General features: G+C 47.7%; 1 protein-coding gene across 1 annotated transcript; it reads right to left on the bottom strand.

Annotated features, from left to right (window-relative positions):
- Positions 1-11,303: 11,303 nt before the first annotated feature.
- snapin (SNAP associated protein) lies at positions 11,304-19,673 on the bottom strand. Its single transcript, XM_063032346.1, has 5 exons — positions 19,496-19,673; positions 16,263-16,485; positions 16,135-16,181; positions 15,052-15,170; positions 11,304-12,442 (listed from the first exon to the last, which is right to left on the bottom strand). Exons 1-5 carry the CDS (start codon positions 19,656-19,658, stop codon positions 12,341-12,343), a joined length of 654 nt encoding a protein of 217 aa, XP_062888416.1. The 5' UTR covers positions 19,659-19,673; the 3' UTR covers positions 11,304-12,340.
- Positions 19,674-20,508: the final 835 nt, after the last annotated feature.

Here is a 20,508-nt window from a genome sequence, read left to right on the forward strand (position 1 = left end):
TAGAAGGCTGAGAGGGGAACTTATTGAAACATATAAGATTATTAAGGGATTGGACACGCTGGAGGCAGGAAGCATGTTCCCACTGATAGGTGAGTCCAGAACCAGAGGCCACAGTTTAAGAATAAGGGATAGGGAATTTAGAACGGAGTTGAGGAAAAACTTTTTCACCCAGAGAGTGGTGGATATATGGAATGTTCTGCCCCAGAAGGCTGTAGAGGCCAAGTCTCTGGATGCTTTCAAGAAAGAGATGGATAGAGCTCTTAAAGATAGCGGAATCAAAGGTTATGGGGAGAAGGCAGGAACGGGGTACTGATTGTGGTTGATCAGCCATGATCACAGTGAATGGCGGTGCTGGCTCGAAGGGCTGAATGGCCTACTCCTGCACCTATTGTCTATAAATGGGACTAGGCAGAAAAAAAAACACACTGGCATGAACTAGATGGGCAGAGTGGCTTGCTTCTGTGCTATAGTGCCCTATGATTCTTACAGGTATTCCCCTCGTCTCACAATGTTTGTGCCTGACACGATGCCCAAATTAAACCAAACCTGTAATGGGACGAGCTGAATTGCACACAATAGCCCAGGAATTTTGAACAGGGGGCAGCTCAGCACCAAACTGTAGCGGAGACTTGATCCCCCACACGGGCCAGAAATGAATTCCGGATGGGAGGCAAATGTTGTGATGCTGGGAAGCCCGGAACCAGGGGTTATTTACATACACGCCCAGGCTCTTACGGGAGGACAGTGGCCTCCCGTACCGAATAAAGTGGCCACAGGGTGTCAGTTCCTGGTCCCCACTTCATTCAGATATGCTTTCTGCACACCGCTGTCGTAACGCGTGTCTATTTCAGTTACTGTCACCGTCTTGTCAGATTGAACCAGTGTGGTTTATCCGCCCAGATAACTTGCCGTTCACTGGATGTTTATTGGGGTTATTTGTGCATCGTTCTCTGTAACCATAAGACGGAAAGACCATAAGACATAGAGCAAACTAGGCCATTCGGCCCATTAATTCTGCTCTGCCATTCCATTGTGGCTGAACCATTACCCCTAAAACCCATTCTCCTGCCTTCTCCCTGTAACTATTAACACTCTCACTAACCAAGAGCCAATCATCCTCCAGTTTAAATATACCCAGTGGCTAGAGACCTCAGTGTGAAAATCCCAGGAGATCAGTTTCTGAGATACTCAAACCACCCCATCTGGCACCAACAATCATTCTACGGTCAAAGTCACCTAGGTCACATTTCTTCCCCAATCCGATGTTTGGTCTGAACAACTCTTGTTCTTCTTGTAAAGTGTAATGGCAGCTGACAGACCAACATAAGGAGCATTACCACCACCTAACAAGTCGGAGTGTGGAGCAAAAAGACGGGAAGTATACCCGCTAAATTCCCACACTCCCCAAATCACTCCAAATACAGTAATATCAGAAAGTCTAGTACTTTTCCAAAAGTCAAATACATATTTATATACATTACAATGGCAGTAACATCCTAATAAATTTTCCATGTCTTTTTTGCATTGAGTTGCTGCCACATGATTGGCTGATTAGATATTTGCATTAACGAGTTGGTGTGCCGGTGTACCTAATAAAGTGGCCACTGAGTGTGTACACAGGATCAGGGAAATGTATTCACTCATGGGATGGTGAACGGGTTGGATTCTCTGGCAGTAGCTAGTGGAGGTCAAGTCATTAAGTATATTCAAGAAGGCAAAGGGTTCTCTTACTGCCAAAGGAATTGAAGGCAGCAAAAATGAATGGAAACTGAAGAGAGGAAAGCAAGACTGCATATACTGTATCTCCTGAGCTGGAACAGGCTGTCGGGGTAGTGGTGTAGCAAGATGCAATACTGGCACTTATTGGTATTGAAATTGGTTTATTGTTGTTACATGTACCAAGATACAGTGAAAATCTTGTCTTGCATAGTTAGACCATAAGACAGAGGAGCAGAATTAGGTTATTCAGCCCATCGAGTCTGCTCCACCATTTCATCACAGCTGATCCCAGAGCCCACCCTACCCCATACACTTGCCTTCTCACCATCTCCTCTGATGCCCTGGAAACGATCAACTTCCACTTTAAATATACCCACGGACTTGTCCTCCACCACAGTCTGCAGTAGAGTATTCCACAGATTCACTACTCTCTGGCTAAAAAAAAATCCTCCTTTCCTTTGTCTTAAAAGGTCACCCCTCAATTTTGAGGCTGTGCCCTCCAGTTCTGGATACCCCCACCACAGGAAACATCCTCTCCACATCCACCCTATCTTGTCCTTTCAACATTCGGTAGATTTCAATGAGATCCCCCCACATTCTTCTCAATTCCAGTGAGCACAGGGTCAAAGGTGCCAAATGCTCCTCATATGTTAACCCTTCATTCCTGGAATCATCCTCATATATAACATATAACTATAGAACATGAACCTCCTCTGGACTCTTTCCAACGACAATACAACCTTTCTGTGATAAGAGGCCAAAAACTGTTGACAATACTTCAAGTGTGGCCTGATTAGTGTCTTATAAAGCCTCAGCATTATTTCCTTGCTTTTATATTCTATTCCCCTTGAAATAAATGCCAACATTGCATTTGCCTTCTTTACCACAGACTCAACCTGTAAATTAACCTTCTGAGAGTCTTGCCTGAGAACTCCTAAGTCCCTCTGCACCTCTGTTGTTTGAGTTTTCTCCCCATTTAGGTAATAGTCCACACTATTGTTCCTTTTACCAAAATGCATTATCGTACATTTCCCAACACTGTATTCTATCTGCCACTTTTTTGCCCTTTCTTCCAATTTGTCTAAGTCCTGCTGCAATCGCATTGCTTCCTCAGCACTACCTACCCCTCCACCTATCTTCATATCATCCACAAACTTTGCCACAAAGCCATCAATTCCATTATCTAAATCACTGACAATGTGAGAAGTAGCTGTCCTAATACTGACCCCTGAGGAACACCACTAGTCACTGGTAGCCAACCAGAAAAGGTCCCTGTTATTTCCCCTTGCTGCCTCCTGCCTGTCAGCCATTCTGCTATCCATGCCAGTGTCTTTCCTGTAACGTCACAGGATTTTATCTTGTTAAGCAGCCTCATCTGTGGCACCTTATCAAATCCCTTTTGGAAGTCCAATTAAATGGCATCCACTGCCTCTCCTTTGTCCACCCTGCTTGTTACTTCCTTGAGGAATTCTAACAGATTTGTCAGGCAAGATTTCTCCTTACAGAAACCATGCTGATTTTGACTTATTTCATCATCAGTCTCCAAGTACCCCAAAACCTTGTCCTTATTAATGGACTCCAATATTTTCCCAACCACTGAGGTTAGGGGAACTAACTTATAATTTCCTCTTGCCTTCCTCCCTTCTTAAAGAGTGGAGTGATATTTGCAATCTTCCAGCCCACTGGGACCATGCCAGAATCAAGTGATTCTTGAACGATTATGACCAATGCATCCGTTATCTCTTCAGCAACCTCTCCCAGGACTCTGGGATGTAGCCCATCTGGTCCAGGTGACTTATCCATTTTAAGACTTTTGAGTTTGCCGAGCACTTTTTTCTTTCTAATAGCAATGGCACTCCCTCTTGCTCCCTGACAGTCACGAACCTCTGGCACCCTGCTAGTGTCTTCCACAGTGAAGACTGATGCAAAGTATCCATTTAGTTCATTTTCCATTTCTTTGTCCCCATTTCTATCTCACCAGTATCATTTTTCAGAGGTCCAATTTCAATTCTCAACTACCCTTAACTCTATATAACTGAAAAAAAAAAGTTTTGGTATCCTGATTTATATTAGAAACATAGAAACATAGAAACATAGAAAATAGGTGCAGGAGTAGGCCGTTCGGCCCTTCGAGCCTGCACCGCCATTTATTATGATCATGGCTGATCATCCAACTCAGAACCCAGCCTTCCCTCCATACCCCCTGACCCCTGTAGCCACAAGGGCCATATCTAACTTCCTTTTAAACATAGCTAATGAACTGGCCTCAACAGTTTGCTGTGGCAGATTCACTACTCTCTGTGTGAAGAAGTTTTTCCTAACCTCGGTCCTAAAAGGCTTCCCCTCTATCCTCAAACTGTGACCCCTCGTTCTAGACCTCCCCAACATCGGGAACAATCTTCCCGCATCTAGCCTGTCCAATCCCTTTAGGATCTTATACGTTTCAATCAGATCCCCCCTCAATCTTCTAAATTCCAACGAGTACAAGCCCAGTTCATCCAGTCTTTCTTCATATGAAAGACCTGCCATCCCAGGAATCAATCTGGTGAACCTTCTTTGTACTCCCTCTATGGCAAAGATGGCTTTCCTCAGATTAGGGGACCAAAACTGCACACAATACTCCAGGTGTGGTCTCACCAAGGCCTTGTACAACTGCAGTAGTACCTCCCTGCTCCTGTACTCGAATCCTCTCGCTATAAATGCCAGCATACCGTTCGCCTTTTTCACCGCCTGCTGTACCTGCATGCCCACTTTCAATGACTGGTGTATAATGACACCCAGGTCTCGTTGCACCTCCCCTTTTCCTAATCGGCCACCATTCAGATAATAATCTGTTTTCCTATTTTTGCCACCAAAGTGGATAACTTCACATTTATCCACATTAAATTGCATCTGCCATGAGTTTGCCCACTCACCCAACCTATCCAAGTCACCCTGCATCCTCTTAGCATCCTCCTCACTGCTAACACTGCCACCCAGCTTTGTGTCATCCGCAAACTTGGAGATGCTGCATTTAATTCCCTCATCCAAGTCATTAATATATATTGTAAACAACTGGGGTCCCAGCACTGAGCCTTGCGGTACCCCACTAGTCACCGCCTGCCATTCTGAAAAGGTCCCATTTATTCCCACTCTTTGCTTCCTGTCTGCTAACCAATTCTCCACCCACACCAATACCTTACCCCCAATACCGTGTGCTTTAAGTTTGCACACTAATCTCCTGTGTGGGACCTTGTCAAAAGCCTTTTGAAAATCCAAATATACCACATCCACTGGTTCTCCCCTATCCACTCTACTAGTTACATCCTCAAAAAATTCTATGAGACTCGTCAGACATGATTTTCCTTTCACAAATCCATGCTGACTTTGTCCGATCATTTCACCGCTTTCCAAATGTGCTGTTATCACATCCTTGATAACTGACTCCAGCAGTTTCCCCACCACCGACGTTAGGCTAACCGGCCTATAATTCCCCGGTTTCTCTCTCCCTCCTTTTTTAAAAAGTGGGGTTACATTAGCCACCCTCCAATCCTCAGAAACTAGTCCAGAATCTAACGAGTTTTGAAAAATTATCACTAATGCATCCACTATTTCTTGGGCCACTTCCTTAAGCACTCTGGGATGCAGACCATCTGGCCCTGGGGATTTATCTGCCTTCAATCCCTTCAATTTACCTAACACCACTTCCCTACTAACATGTATTTCGCTCAGTTCCTCCATCTCACTGGACCCTCTGTCCCTTACTATTTCTGGAAGATTATTTATGTCCTCCTTAGTGAAGACAGAACCAAAGTAATTATTCAATTGGTCTGCCATGTCCTTGCTCCCCATAATCAATTCACCTGTTTCTGTTTGCAGGGGACCTACATTTGTCTTTATCAGTCTTTTCCTTTTTACATATCTATAAAAGCTTTTACAGTCCGTTTTTATGTTCTCTGCCAGTTTTCTCTCATAATCTTTTTTCCCCTTCCTAATTAAGCCCTTTGTCCTCCTCTGCTGAACTCTGAATTTCTCCCAGTCCTTAGGTGAGCCACTTTCTCTGGCTAATTTGTATGCTACTTCTTTGGAATTGATACTATCCCTAATTTCTCTTGTCAGCCACGGGTGCACTACCTTCCTTGATTTATTCTTTTGCCAAACTGGGATGAACAATTGTTGTAGTTCATCCATGCAACCTTTAAATGCCTGCCATTGCATATCCACCGTCAATCCTTGAAGTGTCATTTGCCAGTCTATCTTAGCTAATTCACGTCTCATACCTTCAAAGTTACCCCTCTTTAAGTTCAGAACCTTTGTTTCTGAATTAACTACGTCACTCTCCATGTTAATGAAGAATTCCACCATATTATGGTCACTCTTACCCAAGGGGCCTCTCACGACAAGATCGCTAATTAACCCTTCCTCATTGCTCAAAACCCAGTCCAGAATAGCCTGCTCTCTAGTCGGTTCCTCGACATGTTGGTTCAAAAAATCATCCCGCATACATTCCAAGAAATCCTCTTCCTCAGCACCTTAACCAATTTGGTTCACCCAGTCTACATGTAGATTGAAGTCACCCATTATAACTGCTGTTCCTTTATTGCACACATTTCTAATTTCCTGTTTAATACCATCTCCGACCTCACTACTACTGTTAGGTGGCCTGTACACAACTCCCACCAGCGTCTTCTGCCCCTTAGTGTTACGCAGCTCTACCCATATCGATTCCACATCTTCCCGGCTTATGTCCTTCCTTTCTATTGCGTTAATCTCTTTTTTAACCAGCAACGCCACCCCACCTCCCCTTCCTTCATGTCTATCCCTCCTGAATATTGAATATCCCTGAACGTTGAGCTCCCATCCCTGGTCACCCTGGAGCCATGTCTCTGTGATCCCAACTATATCATAATCATTAATAACAATCTGCACTTTCAATTCATCCACCTTATTACGAATGCTCCTTGCATTGACACATAAAGCCTTCAGGCGCTCTTTTACAACTCTCTTAGCCCTTTTTAATGCTTGCCCTGGATTTGTCGGCCTGCCACTTTTACTTTTCCCCTTTGTACTATTATATTATTGACTAGTTTTCCCTCATATTTCATCTTTTCCCTTCTTATATCATTTTTTTGGGTTGCCTTTTGTTGGATTTTAAAAGATTCCCAGTCACCCAACTTCCCACTCACTTTTGCTACCTGTTGACATGAATCAAATCATTTCACAGTGCATTGAGCTAGAATAAGGCAAATCAATAATCATAAGGCACGGGAGCAGAATTAGACCATTCAGCCAATCAAATCTGCTCTGCTATTCCATCATGGCTGATTTATTATCCCTCTCAACCCTATTCTCTTCCCCTTCTCCCCATTCTCCTGCCTTCTTCCTGTAACCTTCGACGTCCTGACTAATCAAGAGCTTGTCATCGTTTGGTTTAAATATACCCAGTGACTACAATGTGTAAAAGCAGTTGAATGAGTCCAGAGCAGGTAAACAATGGACTGCAAGATCTTAACGAGGTAGATTGTGAGGACAAGAAGTGTGTTCTTGTACTAAAGCAAAGCTGGAGATACAAAATGCTGGAAGAACTCAGCAGGTCGGGCAGCACCTGTGGAAAGGAATAAAGAGTTGATGTTTCGAGCCAGGACCCTACGTCAGTCCAGTTCCTCCAGCATTTTGTGTTATGTTACTCCGGATTTCTAACATCTAGACTCTCTTGTGTCTATTGTACAAGAGATCAGCTCAGGAGTCTGATAAAAGCGGGATAGAAGCCATCCTCCTGGTCTGTGCTTTCAAGCCTTTTCAACTTCTGCCTGATAGGAGAGAGGAGGAGAGAATATCTGGGGTGAGTGGGATCTTAGGAAGTTCTGGCTGATTTACTGAGGCAGTAAGAAATGTAGACAGAGTCTAGAGAGGGGAGTCTGGTTCCTGTGATGTTCTGAGCTGTGTCCACAACCCTCTGCAGTTTCTTCTGATCCCATGCAGAGTATTAGCTGTACCAAGCCGTGATGCATCCAGACTTACCAATATGTACCACGACCTCTGGCTGTTCTCCTTCCTACTTCAAGATATCGTGGACACGATCAGAAACGTCCCGGACTCTGGTACCTGGGAGGCAAACTACCACTCGCGTTTCTTTCCTGCATCCACAGAACCACCTGTCTGACCCCCTAACTATAGAGTCCCCTATCACTGCTGCCATCCTCTTCCTTTCCCCACCCTTCTGAGCCACAGGGCCAGACTCTGTGCCAGAGGAATGGCCACTGTTGCTTCCCCCAGGTAGGCTGTCCACCCCCAACAGTACTCAAACAGGAGTACTTATTGTTAAAGGGGGACAGCCACTGGGGTACTCTCTAGTACCTGCTTCTTGCCCTTCCCTCTCCTGACTGTTACCCACTTCTGTCTCCTGTGGTCCTGGGGTGACTACCTGCCTATGGCTCCACTCTATCACCTCCTCGCTCTCCCTGACCAGACGCATCTCCAGTTCCCCAACACGGTCCCTAAGGAGCTGCAGCTTGACACACCTGGTGCAGATGTGGCCGTCCGGGAGACTGGGAGTCTCCAGGACCTCCCACATCTGACACTGAGCACAGAAAACCGGCCTCATACACATACTTTGTCTTTATTTTAAACAGATAACATTCCTGGCCTCGACCCTTTATCACCGAAGCCCCATTGAGCCAAAGTGGCAGGCATCAACTCAGCATGCCCACAACTCACTAACGCCAACACAGTCTTTGGATTGTGGGAGGAAGCTGGAGCACCCGGAAGAAACCCACACAGTCACGGGGAGAACGTACAAACTCCTTACGGACAGTGGCGGGAATTGAGCCCGTCACTGGTGCTACTGAGCCGCCGAGTACGATCGCGGGTGTGACGGGTGTTAGTGTGGCCAAACTATGGAGTACTGTGCGCAGTTTTGGTCTTTACCCAAACAAAAATAATTCCTGCTCCATTTTATCTGCTGCTAAACTGAAGAATCATAATCAGGTTTATTATCACTGATGTGTACCTTGTCTTGCACCAGCAGTACAGCACAAAGGAATCAAATTACCATAAATTACAAAAATAAATGAACAGCGATAGCAAGGTAGTATACAGGGACCGTGAGAAATCTGAAGGCGGAATAGTGAGGTAGTGTGGATGGACCATTCTGGAATCTGTGCCGTGCTGCCCGCCCTGGCTTCTAGCTTGGTAACAGATAAAATAGGAGCAGGAGTTCTTTTTGTTTGGGTGAAGACCAAAACTGCTCAGGACCGTCCCAAAATGAGATGGCAGAACAGTGAGGTAGTATGCCCGGATCATTCCAAAATCAGATGGCAGAGAGGAAAAAGCTGTTTCTGAATGGCTGAGTGAGGATTTTCAGATTCCTGTCAATGGTGAAGAGAGATAAAGCTGTTAAACATCACAACTCCTGCACTCAACACTTTAATTTATGAAGGCCAATGTGCCAAAAGCTCTCCTTATGACCCTATCTACGTGTGACACCACTTCCAGGGAATTATGGATCAGCATTCCCAGATCCCTCTGTTCTACCACACTCAGCGTCCTACCCTGGTTTGTCGTCTCAACACCTTGCACTTGTCTGCATTAAATTCCATCTGCCATTTTCCCAGCAAGACCAGATTCCGCTGCAAGCTTTCAGAGTTTCCCTCGCTGCCCACTGCGATGAAGTCATCCTTCATTTTTTGATCCAGTTTACCACATTATCATCAATATTGTTCCCTGAAAGGGAAGTGAAGGTGGTGTCTGGTACTGGTCCGGTGGGGCACATTGGCAAGATTGCACCCAAACTATTGCGTGCACTTCTTACTGGCCAACTATAGGGAGGATGTGATTTAGTTAGAGAGGGTGCAGCAAGATTCACCAGGACAGGAGTTATGAGAGGCTAGATAGTCCAAGACTGGTTTCCCTACATCAAAGGAGGCTGAGGTTAGAGTCATAGAGCACTACCGCTCAGAAACAGGCCTTTCAGCCCATCTATTATTCTGCTTGGTCCCATTGACCTGCACCTCCTGTCCACGTACTTATCCAAACCTCCCCTAAATCAAACCCACCTCCACTGGCAGCTCGTTCCACACTCTCATGCCCCTCTGGGTGAAGAAGGCCCCCCTCCAGGCCATTAACCCTTTGCCATCAGTAGCAACAATGGGGTAAGTTTGCAGCTGACAGTGCGGTGGAAAATGAAGGTTACCAGAAATTTGCAGGGGGATTTTGATTAGGTGAGTCAGTGTGTCAAGAAAGGGAGCTTAGAGTCATAAAACACAACGGTACTGTATAGAAACAAGCCCTTTGGCCCACCTAGTCCATGCTGAACTGTTAGTCATTGACTTGCATCTGGAATGGTAACTTTTCAAATCAACCTTTTTCAAAACTGAATAAATGAGATGTGCTGCATTTTGGGAAGCCAAATCCAAGTATATCCTTCACTGTGAATTCCTGATACCCCGATCCTTCCGGGCAGTAAGGAGCAGGAAAAGTACACTCGGGTAGACGACCCAGGATCAATACGAACATCAGTACGAGGTGGAAAGGGCCGAGTGTTGTCCTCACCCTGCTACTCCAGCAGGGGTGGGGAGACCTGAGGGGGTGCTGGGCCAGTCGATACAAGGCTGAGGGAGGGGCCTTACTGGACAAATACTCCCCTGGGTACGTGTTCCTTCCGGACAGACAAGACACCTGTTATAGGCAACTCATCCTGTGCACCATAGATTTTTAATAGTTTAAAAAAAATATTTAGAGATACAACACGGTATCCAGCTCAAGCCGCCCAGTTACACCTGTGTGACCAATCAGCGCGTCACTGGATCAGGGGAGGAAATCCACGCGACCACATGTACAGACTCCTTTACAGGGAGCGTCAGCATCACATTAACCGCTTATGCTTCTGTGCCACCCTTATCAAAAAGATAATTGAACAGTACAAGGATAGTGAAGGTTTAAAGGGATGGGGGCAAAAAGGAGTACCTTAAAAATGAGCACCTTGGTAAGCACGGATCGAGGGGCTGAAGGACCTTTTCTGACCTAAACTCCATGCCTCTCATGATTTTATACATCTCTCGGGTATCATGGTACTGTGGTGGTGAGTGCGACACGATCACAGCTTGGTGCATCAGAGTTGGGAGTCCAACTCCAGTGCCATGTGTAAGGAGTCTGTAATCCTCCCCATGAATGGTGTGGGTTTCCTCCCACAGTTCAAAGACACCCCGGTTCATAGATTAATCAGTCATTGTAAATTGTCGTGTACTAGGCTAGGGTTAAGTCAGTGTGTTGCTGGGCTGCAAGGCTCAGGGCTGGTTCCTCACTGCATCTCTAATAAATACTACACCTATGCTCCTGGGAATAAAATCAACCCTTCCAACTTACGCCCTCAAGTCCTCGCAATATTCTTGCAAACTTCCTTGTGCTTTCTGTGTTAATGACATCTTTCCTACAACAGAGTGACCAAAGCTTAAGGAGACAAGAGATGCTGGATGTGGACTCGGTGTGGGAAGGTGGGGAAAAGCTGGTGGCTCTTTGGATTGTACGGACAGCAAGTTCTGCACTTGACAACTTCCTACAGATCTCCTGAGGTAACACAAAAAATAACTGGCGAACAGTGGCTGAGCTAGATATAGCCTGGTAGTTTTATTCACCGTGATTACCTCCAGTACAGAAAGTGTGCAAGTCACGACGACTGCACAAGTACAACACCGCAATGTACTTGCTTCTGTCAGCCGTTACACGAGGTCCTCCTGCACTTCGGGAAGTAAAAAAGCAAAAAATAAAGTTCCTTCTTCAACTGCTACTGACTGAAGGGGAGACGTGTAGCGAGTCTGTGGAAACCCGACATCTGTCTGCAGGACTTCCGGAGCATTACAGGGCCTGGAAAACATTGCTGATATAAATGATGGATTGTGGGGGAGGGGAGGGGTGTGTAAAGATGCGAGGAAGCTCAGCAGAACTTCTCTTCATTCTCGGTGTGGAAGAGGCAGTGTGATTACCCCGCACAGTGCTTCCCGACCTCCCGACTTTGGGTCAGGCCTGGGAACGGATGGGCGAGGGCGACTGCAGGTTTATGGCAGAGGGGGCGGGATCCTGTTTGCACAAGTGCTCAGGAGAAGCAGGGAAGGGTGGGAGTCGGATAACCAGGAAGCTTAACAGACAAAAAAAACCCATAAGATATAAATGACTTTGCCATGGACGGTTTCAAGCCCGGCTGCGAAAGGTGTGCGGTTAGCAACCCATCCCGTAAAAACCCAGAGCTACAGAGACGCCAACAGAAGCTCCTCATCCATGGGAGAGGAAGATGGGCTACACCTGGGGACAACTTGAAGGACTGGCCCGGGACAGAGGAGTCTGGTGAGCTGCTGTACCCCAGCAGGGGGTGATGGGCTCAATGATCAGATATAGGAGCATCCAGTCTGCTCCGAAAAGGGGGGACAAGGAAAAGCCGGAGCGAGGGATCGCTAAGCCAACAGGCGTAGGGTTGCAGCACCTCACTCTGTGCCTTCAGGAGATATGGCCAACCCCAGTACACTGTGGAGGGTAGGAAGTCTCGCTGGCCACCGGTTCAATATCAATCCGAGCACACGCAATATTTCCCACCCCCAGTGTGATCTGGGTTCTCTCCTCCTGAGCGGCCGGTGGCGCCACCGGGGAGGCTTCACTTGCTGGGTGGAGTCGGCAGGTAGATCCCGGACTCCAGGTAGGCCTTCCGCCGGGCCGTCTCCTTGGCAACGCTGTGGTTCAGACGTCTCAGCCGCTCCTGCAACAAGCCCGAAAGCGGAAAGAATAAATAAAAGTGCAGGGGAAACCGCAGCGACTGGGGGAGAGCACAGCAAAAGCTATTCCCAACTTCCCTAGCTCCTCTGTGTGGTAAAGAAGCCAGTTTTCTCTGGAGTGGTGGAGCTGGGGGGAGATCTGATAGAGGTTTGTAAGATTATGAGAGGCATAGATGGGGCAGACAGACAATACCTTTTCCCCCAGATTCTGAGGGCATGCAGTTAAGGTGAAAAAAGTTAATTTCAAAGGAGCTGTAAGGAGCAAGTTTTTTTTAAAAACACAGAGAGTGGTGGGTACCTGGAATATGCTGTATGGAGTGGTGATACATTAGGGACTTTTAAGAGATGTTTAGATAAGCATATAAATATGAGAAAAGTGGAAGGATATGGACATTGTGTAGGCAGGAGAGATTAGTTTAGTTGGCCATTGAACCATTAGTTGGCTCAGCACAAAACTGTTCCCGTGCTGCACCATTCCACGTTCAGTCAGCACCCCCTCATGTTCTATAGACAGACCATGACACAGGCAGGACACCAAGGAGCAGGGAGACACAAGACACTGGGGTACAGAGCAACACAATCTGCTGGAAGCACTCAAACACAAGAGTTTCTGCAGACACTGGAAATACTGAGCAACACACACAAGTACCGGAGGAACTGGAGTAGATCACGTGGCATCTATGGAGTTACTGAGCACTACAGCATAGAAAGGGGCTCTTTGGCCCGTCTAGTCCATGCTGGATTATTGATCTGCCAAGTTTCATCAACCTACACCCAGACCTTAGCTCTCCATACCCCTCCTATCCATATATCCATTCAAATTTCTTAAATGTTGAAATCAACCCTGCATCAACCACTTGCACTGGCAGCTTGTTCCACACTCTCACCCCCACTGTGAAGAAGCTCCCCCTCATGTTCCCCTTAAACATTTCACCTTTCACTCTTAACCCATGACCTCTAGTTGTAGTCTTACCCAACCTCAGTGGAAAAAGCCAGCTTGCATTTACCCCTCATAATTTTGTATACCAATATCAAATCTCCCCTCAGTCTTCTATGTTCCAAGGAATAAAGTCCTAACCTATTCAACCTTTCCCTATAACTCAGGTCAGCCCCAAGCAACATTCTTGTAAAGTTTCTTTGCACTCTTTCCATCTTATTTACATCTCTCCTGTAGGTAGGTGGCAAAAACTGGACACAAGACTTCAAATGCGGCCACACCAACATCTTATACAATTTCAACACAACATCCCAACTCCTGTACTCAATACATTGATTTATGAAGGGGCAACGTGACAAAAGCTTTCTTTACTACATGGAATTATGGATTTATATTCCCAGATCCCTCTGTTCTACCACAATCCTCAGTGCTCTATTGCTCAAAACTGTGGTAATGACTCCTGGAAAGATGGCGGCTTGCTTGGATGCAGCAGCTTCTACGGGGCCAACCAAAGTGTTATTGTTTTTTTTTAAATGTATTTTTTTTAACGATTGCACAACCTTGCTGGACATTAAGAACTGAAAGTATTTCAGGTCTACCTCCTCAGCGGGTTGCTCGTTGGTAGAGAAACTGAAGGAGTTGGACTTGGTGCAGACCGTGATGCTGCCTGTGACAGAGAGGCGTCATGTGGAATGCTGCAAGTCCGATTCGTTGTCTTATTGGCAAACAGTGGAGGGGGTGGCTGCGAGGCCTCGGTCGTAGAGAGGAATCGGCCTCAAACCGCAGTGTTGCCTGTTTACAGCTGCCCAGGAGAAAGGCACGGAGTCAGTGCGGTCCACCAGAGTGCCGGAGGCAGAATGGCGTGGCACCACGCCGGAATTGGTGCTGCCCTCCCTACCACACCCCCCCCCCCAGTACAAGATGTATTACGTTTGACTGTAGCTTCCTGCAACTTTCATGAACTCAGGGATATAGACTATATTTTTGTGTGGCTGCATTTTACTGCTGTTGTATATGTGCCTTGTGCTGTGGGTACTGTGTTTCGCACCCTGGCCCCAGAGAAACGCTGTTTCGTTTGTCTGCATTAAATTCTACCTGCTCTTTTTCAGCCCACACAAGCTTTGATAGTCTTCCTCGCTATCTACTACGAACCCCCTCAATCTTGGTGGCATCTGCCAATTTATTCATCCAGTTTACCACATTATCATCCAGATCGTCGACATAGATGACAAACAGAGGACCCAGTACTGATCCCTGCGGCACCCCAGTGGTCAGAGACAACCATCTACTATCACTCTCTGCCTTCTCCCACTAAGCCAATGTTAAATCTAGTTGACCACCTTGCACTGAATGCCAACCAACTGACCCTTCGTGACCAACCTCCCATGCGGGACATTGTCAAAGGCAGTGTCCATGAAGACAATTTGAAATCAAGGGTAAGGGTTTCGATGGGCGATAAGATGGAGTGAGGAGAAGGGTAGATACGTGAGGGGAGTGGGGACTGGAGGAACTTGTGAAGTGACAAGTAGCGTGAAAGACCCCAGGTCCAGTTTGGTGTGGACAGCAGAGTTTGTGCAGAATGGAGTATGGCAGTGGGAGAGTGGGCAGTAGTTTCTGTTTTCCGGAAATCAACAGAATGGGAACTCTGCCTCCCACCTGGGCGTTCTGCAGGATGTTGCTAACGAGCACCACCCTCCGCCGGGCATTCAGCAGCTTCTTCACGTATGGATCCAGGTCCAGGGACACCTTCTGCTCTTCATTTATCCTGCAGAGCTCTGGAAGGAACAGGGATCAATGACCTGGTCACATGGCCGTCACCGCGAGCCCACACAGCCCAGTAGAGCCTCTTGCACACTAACATGCCATACCTCTATCCCCATCTCCCTTGCCTCCTCCCCACACTCCTGTCCTCACCTGACCCCTCATCCACTCTCTAACCCGTTAGCTCCCCTCTCCCCCACTGAACCTTCTCAGTCCTCTCTCACTCTGCCCTACCCCTCTGTCCCCTCTCCACTCTCCATCTCTCAGCTCCTCTTCTCCACACCTCCCTGACACCTTTCTTCCCTCAACTCCTTCCTCCTCCCCCCACCTGTCCCAGGCACCATATTCCTCTCCCTCCCCTCCCATACACCTCATCCCTCTCTCTCTCCCCATCCAGACACCAATCCCCTCTCACCCCCCCAACTTGTCCCAGACTCCAACCTGTCCTAGATGCCTCAGCGCTCTCCCTCCCCCACCTGTCCCAGACACCTCCCCCCTCCCCCCCCCACACTTGTCCCGGACACCTCCCCCGCTCCCCCCCACACCTGTCCCGGACACCTAACCCCTCTCCCCCCCACCTCACCTCTAATGGACACCTCACCCATCTACCCCCCCTCCCACCTATCCCAGACACCTCCCCCCTCTCCCCCCCCACACCTGTCCTGGACACCTCCCCCCCCACCTGTCCCGGACACCTCACCCCTCTCCCCCCCCTCCCCCCCCACCTGTCCCGGACACCTCACCCCTCTCCCCCCTCCCCCACACCTGTACTGGATGTCTCACCTCTTCCCCCCCCCCACCTGTCCCAGACACCTCCCCCCCCCACACCTGTCCTGGACATCTCTCCCGCTCCTCCCCACACCTGTCCCGGACACCTCACCCATCTCCACCGCCCCCCTCCCACACCTGTACTGGACGTCTCACCTCTCTCCCTCCCCACCTGTCCCGGACTCCCCACACAGACACCTCAGTTCTCACCTTCCGCCAGCCGGTCGATCTGCTCCCTCAGCTCTACCTGGCTCTCCCTGCAGGAAACACAAGATACCGTTAGTCGGGCCTACAGGCGCTCGCTGCGCCTCCGCCTCCCCTCGTACCCGGGGCCGCACCTCACCGCCTGAACCTGCTGGTCCACCTCCCTCACGCCCGGCTTCAGCAGCTCCAGAAGGCCGTCGCTTAGCACATCTCGGGCCACTTCGCCGGCGCCTAGTGACTCGGCCGCCATCATTGTCGCGGTGCGCACTGGGAGGAAGGGCAAGATGAAACAGGCCGAGTGGGGACCGTGGCCGCTCGGCATCACGGGAAGAAGGGCTGTCCATAATTCTGCAGATGCTGAAAATCCGGAATCAGAAACAGAAACAGGTTTAATATCAAACAACAGGAATTCTGCAGATGCTGGAAATTCAAGCAACATACATCAAAGTTGCTGGTGAACGCAGCAGGCCAAGCAGCATCTATAGGAAGAGGCGCAGTCGACGTTTCAGGCAGAGACCCTTCGTCAGGACTAACTGAAGGAAGAGTTAGTCCTGACAGGTTTAATATCACCAGCTTATGTCGTGAAATGTGTTGTTAACTTTGCGGCAGCATAGTAATAGAAAAAAAGCAGTAAATTATAGCAAATATATCTATAGTTAAATTAAATAAGTAGTGCAAAAATATATATATTTTTTAAATAGTGAGGTAGTGTTCATGGGTTCAATTAGAAATTGGATGGCAGAAGGAAAGAGGTTGTTCCTGAATCATTGAGTGTGTGCCTTCGGGCTCCTAAACCTCCACCTAATGGTAGCAATGCAAAGAGGGCATGTCCTGGGTGGTGATGGTTCTTAATGAAGGATGCTGCCTTTTTAAGGCATCGCTCTTTGAAGATGTCCTGGATAATACGGAGGCTGGTGCCCTTGATGGGGCTGACTTACAGACATCCCACCTCTCCCGGCAGTTCCGGGAGTCTCCCGCATATTGATAGCAGCTCCCTGACGCCCGGAAATTATATACAATATGCCGGAAATCTTTTTTTTGAGAGGGGGAGGGAGAGCGAGTATCCTGATTGGTCTCTCTTCGTGCTAAGAGTGGTCCCCAACCACCGGGCCGCGAGGATATGATATGATTTGGCGACATGAAACGATGTCAGCTGCACCTTTCCTCATTCCCTGTCACGGCCACTGTTGAATTTGAACGCAGGTGAGGTCATTATGCACGCGTCATCCATGTCAGTGCGGGAAGATCAACTCTTCGAGCTTGCAAATGACGACGGGCTGAAAAGTATATTTGACATAACATCTCTGCCGGCATTCCGGATCAAAGTCAAGGCTGAATATCCTGAGATAGCCATGGAAGCACTGAAAATGTTGCTTCCATTTCCAACATATCTCTGCAATGAATGCAACGAAAACTAAATTGCGAAATAGACTTCGAGTATCGCCGTCTCCCATCACCCCTTGATGGGACCGTCTTGTTGCAGGGAAACAAGCGCAGGGCTCCCACTGATTCAGCGATATTGGTGTGTTGCAATGATTTTATATGTTCATATGGGGAAATTAAGTGCTGTGTGTTTAATATCCAAACATTACTTAAAATGTTATGATGCTATTGACTTATAAGTTACTTATAATTGACTATATCACTATATTCATGCGAGGAAAATACGCGCTGTGTGTTTAATATTAAATTCGTTAGATAAACCCCTTTAGAAACGAAATTGAGTGTATTAGCCACTTATCGCCTATATTCCGGTCGTGATTAACACCCCTCCCCCCTGTTCAGCCGGTCCGCAAGAATATTGTCAATATTAAACTGGCCTGCGGTGCAAAAAAGGGTTGGGGACCCCTGAGTAGACCTATCAGTTTTCTCTGTGGGCGGGCTTTACAGTCGACCTCAAAAATAATGACAGTGTTGCTCGCTGCACTGTTTGCAACAGTGACTTTTCTATTGCCCATGGTGGGTTAAAATGTAAAAGACATGTTGAGGTGAGTTTAACAGGTGTCATTCGTTCATTAGCATAGCTAACGTTATTTAAACTAGCTGGCTGGATGCTAAGGAGCTACTATATTGATGTCCTACGTGATGAGGCCAAACTCCCTATAGACTTGCTTAAAGTTGTAATAGAATAAACATGGTATAATATAACTACGTATTTTAGTCTTACTTTTTGCATTTACCCAACTTGGTTTACAGATTAGACAAAATCACTAAACAAAGTATTACATACACCCTTGGAGGTCGACTGGGGTTGCGGGGGCCAGGGGTGCTACCTCCCTGAAATGAGTTTTTGCATGGACTTATCTTACTTATTGGGATCCTGTGCAGTAGTCCCCCCCACCCCCAGCATACTAGACGGTGATGTAGCCAGTCAGAATGCTCTCCACGGTACATCTATAGAAATTTGCGAGTAAATACCTAATCTCATCAAACTCCTAATGGAAAAATAGCTGCTGTTAATGCCGCTGTTGTAGCTGCATATTGATATGTTGGGTCAGGTTAGACCCGCAAAGATATTGACACCGAGGAACTTGAACTTGCTCCCTTAAGACCAAGGAACTGATTGTAGATTTCAGGAGAGGGAAACCAAAGGTCCATGAACCAGTAATCATCGGAGGATCAGAGGGTCAGTAAGTTTATATTCCTGGGTGTCACTATCTCCGAGGGCCCGACATGGACCCATCATAAAATATACAATTGCAAAGAAAGCACAACAGCACCTCTACTTTCTCAGGAGTCTGCGGAGATTTGGCATGACATCAAAAATCTTGACAAACTTCTATAGATGTGTAGTGGAAAGTGTACTGACTGGCTGCATTGCAGCCTAGTATGGAAACACCAATGCCTTTGAGCAGAAAATTCTACAAAAGGAGGTGGATTCGGCCCAGTACATCACGGGTAAAACCCTCCCAGCCATTGAGCACATCTACACGAAGCTTTGCCATAGAAAAGCAGCATCCATCATCAGAACTCCTCACCACCCAGGCCATGCTCTTTTCTCACTGCTGTCATCAGGTAGAAGGCACAAGAGCCTCAGGACTCGCACCACCAGGTTCAGGAACAGTTACCACTACTCAACCATCAGACTCTTGAACAAAAGGGGATGACTACACTCATTCTGTTTCTGGTTCCCACAACCGATGGTCTCACCTCTTTATTTTGTTAGTCCATACCCGTTATTTACTGCTATTTATTTATATTTGCATTTGCACAGTGTGTTGTTCATTGATCCTGTGTACAATTACTGTTCTACAGGTTTGCTAAGTATGCCCACAGAGAAAGAATCTGAAGGTTACATGTATGTACTCTGATAATAAATTTTACTTTGAACTTTGACCCCTCTTTGCGGACTGTTCCCTTGTCTTACCCTTTCTGGCGTCCACAATCAGCTCTTTGGTATTACTGACGTTCAGTGCAAGGTTGTTGTTGTGACACCACTCAGCCAGCTGAGGAAACTTGCTCCTGTATGCCTTCTTGTCATAATCTGAAACTCTGTCAACCACAGTTGTGTTGTCAGTGAATTTAGTCATAGTCGTACTTTATTCATCCTGGGGGAAATTAGTTTTTGTTTATAGATGTTGTTCGAGAGCAACAGATACACAATGCTGAAATAACTCAGCAGGACTATGCAAATGATCAGTCCATGGAAACGTCAGCCTGTGTTCCTGACCAAAACCATTCCTAACGACTGGGAAGGAAGGAGGAGAGACCAGAGAAAACATGAGGGAGAAGGGAGGAGCGGGGAAGAGGGATATATGGAGAGAGGGAGATAGAGAGGAAGGGAGAAAGAAGAAAAACAGAGACAGAGCAAAGGAAAGAAGTAAAGAGAGAGATGGGGAGGGGGAGGGGGAGGGGAATTGAGAGAGAGGGAGATAGGGAGGGTGGGGGGAGAGTGGGAGGGGAGGAAGAGAGTGGGTGAAGGGGAGGAAGAGAAGGTGGGGGAGAGAGAGTGGAGAGGGAGAGGGGGAGGGGGGAGGGGGAGGGGAAGGAGAGGGGGAGGGGAGGGGAGAGAGGGGAGGGAAGGGGAGAGAGGGGAGGGAAGGGGAGAGAGGGGAGGGAAGGGGAGAGAGGGGAGGGGAGAGAGGGGAGGGGAGAGTGGGGGAAGGGAGGGAGGGGAGGGGGAGTGTGAGGAGGGAGATGGAGGAGAGGAAGGGAGCGAGAGAGGGTAGGGAGAGAGGAAGAGGAGAGTTGGGAGGGGAGGGGGAAGGAGAGAGTGGAGGGGGGAGGGAAGGGAGAGAGGGGGAGGGGAGGGACAGTGTGTGGGGAGGGAGAGGGAGGAGAGGAAGGGAGCAAGAGAGGGTAGGGAGAGAGGAAGAGGAGAGAGTTGGGGGGGGAGGGGGAAGGAGAGAGTGGGGAGGGAGAGGGAGAGAGTGGGGAGGG

This window comes from Mobula hypostoma, chromosome 2, assembly GCF_963921235.1.
Source record: "Mobula hypostoma chromosome 2, sMobHyp1.1, whole genome shotgun sequence".
Taxonomy (NCBI): domain Eukaryota; kingdom Metazoa; phylum Chordata; class Chondrichthyes; order Myliobatiformes; family Myliobatidae; genus Mobula; species Mobula hypostoma.